At 43.7% G+C, this 4,412-nt stretch overlaps 1 protein-coding gene across 1 annotated transcript; it reads right to left on the reverse strand.

Annotated features, from left to right (window-relative positions):
• Positions 1-321: 321 nt before the first annotated feature.
• On the reverse strand, positions 322-3,206 carry tm182 (Transmembrane protein 182). The gene is given in 3 exon segments (NM_001146505.2): positions 322-789; positions 2,449-2,682; positions 2,821-3,206. Coding segments are annotated over 3 exon segments (765 nt in total). The 5' UTR covers positions 3,107-3,206; the 3' UTR covers positions 322-544.
• Positions 3,207-4,412: the final 1,206 nt, after the last annotated feature.

Below are 4,412 nucleotides of genomic sequence, written 5' to 3' on the forward strand. Positions count from 1 at the left end.
ATACGTCTGTTCCCATTGAAACTATATAAGCTCGCTGAGATGGCCTGAAGTATTTGGGTTAGAAATACTGTTAACAGTGTTGTATTATTCCTACTTTACTACTGTTAAAGCAACACTGCTCTCTAGTGGTGGTAGTGGAACCCAGCTGTATTTCCATTCAGATGTGTTGCAGTTGATTAGGAACCCGCTGTCCCGTCCGTCATGATTATCCCAATAGATAATGACAATCTAATTCATTACCCTCCATGACTGGACTGTCTGATAGAGTCCAGAACTGGTTGCAAAGAATCAGAGGAATTACATTTAGTCACAACTCCCAATGAGACTGTAGCCTTTTTATTCACAGCTAATCACAGTTGATTATTCCAAATGTATTTAATATGGTCCATCTGTATTACTCTGTGAGAGCCATAAGACTTGACCATGGTATCAGTCACTACTGGCTCTTGTTATAGACTGAACATGGAGGTCTGGGCCTTTATGGCACTGGAGTCACTGCATGGTTCATTCCCAACTTCCTCTCTGGCTGCTCCCCCCTCAGTCACTACATTGGCACTTTGTGATGGCACCTCCGCACTGTTCGTCCAATCAGGAGGAAGAGCAGTGCTGCCAGCAGGAAGAAGAAGACGGAGACGGGAGCAAACAGGAAGGAGAGGCCGTATTGAACGCTGAGGTGGTAGACCGCTGGACACTGAGAGGAGTGTTGTTGCTGGGCAGCGTAGTCCTCCAGAGAGTCCAGTACCTGGGTCCAGACTACATACATCATTATTACAACCAGGAGACATAGACCTGGAGAGAGGAGAGGGAGAGGGGGGAGAGAGAGGGGGAGAAAGAGGGAAACATTTCAACTCAATAAAAGTTAATAGAACATAAATGTGTCTCCTGATTAGTGGCAACCCGTCATTCAGGGCAGGTGGGGATGCCTGTTTTACGAGTTATTTTGGCATTAATACGTCACATATCAGTTTGCAAACAATGTAAAAAAATATATATATAATAATGTTAATAAAGCCGCATACAAACTTGCAAATTTTTTTGCTTTCTTGAGTAAGACAGATCCAAAATACAGGTGTTTTAGCCTAGGTCAGTGCTTTCTGTGGTGGTGGGGCAGCCAGTGGAAAATACGGAGCGTAGGGGTTGGTAATGTTCTCTAGTTGCGCCATGATTGGCTCAGTGTTCTGTCACTCATGGGGACACTACGTCACCGCCAAATCTAAGGGTAGAGCTAAAAAATTAAAGCACCTTGGTTGCTGCCATAGAGTTACATTAGAAGTGCCCATCCAAGAAGGATCAAGGTCATTGGCCACAGATCAAATGACGTCAAATCGCGTTATATCTCCAGCAGCTTTGATTGGACTGATCATGTCAACATCATACTTTCAAAATCTTAGCTAGCAAGCTAGCAGTCATCATCATGAATCAAGTCAAAAATCTACTCGCAAATGTTTTTAAATTCTTGTCATATGAGGAGAAATAACGAAGAGAAATGATAGATAAAATGTACCGGTGCTCATTGGCCATTGGACATTACACAACAAGTTGGAAATTGCAGATTCAACAGTGAGTGGTTTGGAAGGAATCAGTGGCTAAGTGCAAGCATTGCAAAGTAATCACTAGCCTGCTATTCAGTGGAGTGGGTGTGTGGTCCCAAGTCTGAGTTTAAGGGTCTCTTTTCCAAGCTTAAAAGGATAAACAAAAAGGATAAGCCTGTTTTAGAGAAATGTAATCATTAAGTATTATAAGAGCTTTCATTGTCTGATTATATGCCCCTTAGATTTATCCTATCATTTTTGACTTGGTGTACAGGGAGAATACTGTAAAAACGGCCCATGTTCTGAATTCTGTTGTTGTGCATTTGACTACGTCCGTCCTAGCTTGCTCATTAATGTCATAATCCAAATTACGGATTGCCTCATATCCCCTTATGCCATAGTTTGTACATCTCAATTGTCAGTAGAAACCACATTTGTTTAAGAAAGTCAGCCATATCAGCTATGTTTTTCTAAAAGGCAGTTAATGAGGCCGAATGAACTGTTTCGCTGCCAGACAAGGCTCCGCTGATAGCCAGGTGTATCAGTGGTAAGGTCTTGGGACTGCTGTTGGGACTCAGCTGTTGGGACAGCTTTATGTAGGCACCCTGTGTGGGCACCGTTTGTCACCGTTATAGTGTAATTAATGTATTGTTTAGTGTTTTGTTGTGGGTTTCCTGGCATGCATAAAACAGATGCTAAAATCGCCACGGCTCCAAATTGAACTTTGAGCTTCATGTAAAGTTCAGTGGACCCAACCGTGGCTAGTAATGCGCTACATCATCGACTATGCCGTCTGGCACCAGATTTCTATAACATATGATGTGGTTAGCTGATATGTAGAAATACTTATCCAGGCATTGTAAGATTTGGCATGCGTCAGCAATGTCTGAGCAGAGGAACACAACCGATAACTCACCTCCAGTGAGCAAGAGTGCCCCCCCTACTTTATAGAGCCTGTGGCTGGCCAATGGAGAGGCACAGATGATGACAAACCCACCAATCACAACAGTGACCACGCCCACTAGAAGGAAGATGCTCCAGAAGGCCCTGTAGACTGCATCTTCAGGTGCCTGGTAACCCGTGCTTTGCTCAGAAGCATAAAATTGGAAGAGGTAGGCAGGCACACAGACCTTTTGGTGTGGTTGATTGGCTTTGAGAAAAAATGTATGGTGTATTTTTTTAGTTCATTATATTACAGTTCAGGTCATTCTTGTCATTCATCAATGAATGTATTGTCTGCTACAGTATTTCTATTTCATAAACAGATGAAAAGAACTCTCCTACTTACTGATCCAGAAGTGCCACATCATGTTCTCCTCTCTCCTCCCACTGAAGGAGCACCTCCAGAAGAAGCCCTGGTGGAAGAATGTCACAGTGTCCTGATCCTCCATCTCCCCCTCCCCAGGTCTGAGGGCCCCAGCCTCCCAGGTCTCTGATGCCCCCCCAGGGCCACAGGTCTCCAAGGACAGCAGCCAGTAGTCTGTCCCAAAGGAGAGCATCAGGGACAGGGCCCCCAAGCCCCCGAAGAACCCAGCTAGGAAGAGGAGCACACTCAGCCTCTCAGCAGGAGACATGACACTAGTGAGGCCTATCTGTCTTCAGTCGGTCAGTCAATTGTGAAGGTTTGTCAGTCTATCGGTGTGTCGGGTGGTTGTTCGGTCAGTCAGTCTGTCCTTCTGCCTTTCTGCGTCACTGTTTCTCTGTTCGGATGTTTGTCTGTCCTCCAATCGGTCGATTCGTCGATCGACTTCGTCCCAACCAATAGCAGGGCAGGGAAGTAGCCAGATACTATCCTACGTACTGTAGCAGACCTATCCGCCTTGATTTCCATTAGTAAATCCTCAAATACTTTGTCATAGGGGTGTGTCCAGGGGCAGAGCAAATATAACTGTCCGATGACCATCCAATCAGAAGTATCGTGTTTGACATGGAGGCTTCTAAACAGGAGCTGGTTATTTATGCTTCATCTATTCCCAGCAACCCCCACTCACCAATCAGATGTTGTGGAGAGACCTGTGTGTGTGTGTGTGTGTGTGTGTGTGTGTGTGTGTGTGTGTGTGTGCGTGCGTGCGTGCGTGCGTGCGTGCGTGCGTGCGTGCGTGCGTGCGTGCGTGCGTGCGTGCGTGCGTGTGTGCGTGAGATGGTATAAAAAGAATCACTGTCATCATGCGTGTGACACTTCCAGGGATACTGTTGCAATGTTTTTACACACATAAAAATAGAAGTGTGTGTGCTGTAGCGTACCGTCTGGCACTCAGACCTCTGATGGAATCCTCTATCTGAGTGTCACAGCAACTGCTTTTGTCCCCAAAATTCAACAAAATGAGCAGATGTCTAATAAAGCATTTCTTTTTTTAAACAGGAGAAACAGGACACATCTACAGTACATACTGTATACACTGCCTTCGGGAAGTATTCACACCCCTTGATTTATTCCACATTTTGTTGTGTTACAGCCTGAATTAAACATTTATTAAATATATTTTTTTTCTCACACACAATTGCCCATAAGTAACATGTTTTTAAAAATTATTTAAAATGTACTGAAAATGTATTACAGAAATATCTAATTTACATAAGTATTCACACTCCTAGGTCAATACATGATAGAATCACCTTTGGCAGTGATTACAGCTGTCTTTCTGGTTAAGAATCTAAGAGCTTTGCAAACCTGGATTGTACAATATATTGTCTTTTAAAAGTATTCCAGCTCTGTCAAGTTGGTTGTTGATTATTGCTACAGATTCATTTTCAAGTCATGTCATAGATTTTCAAGACGATTTAAGTCAAAACTGTATATAGGCCACTCAGGAACATTCAATGTCATCTTGGTAAGCAACTCCAGTGTATATTTGGCTTTGTGTTTAAGGTTATTGTCCT

Source organism: Salmo salar, chromosome ssa17, assembly GCF_905237065.1.
Source record: "Salmo salar chromosome ssa17, Ssal_v3.1, whole genome shotgun sequence".
NCBI lineage: Eukaryota > Metazoa > Chordata > Actinopteri > Salmoniformes > Salmonidae > Salmo > Salmo salar.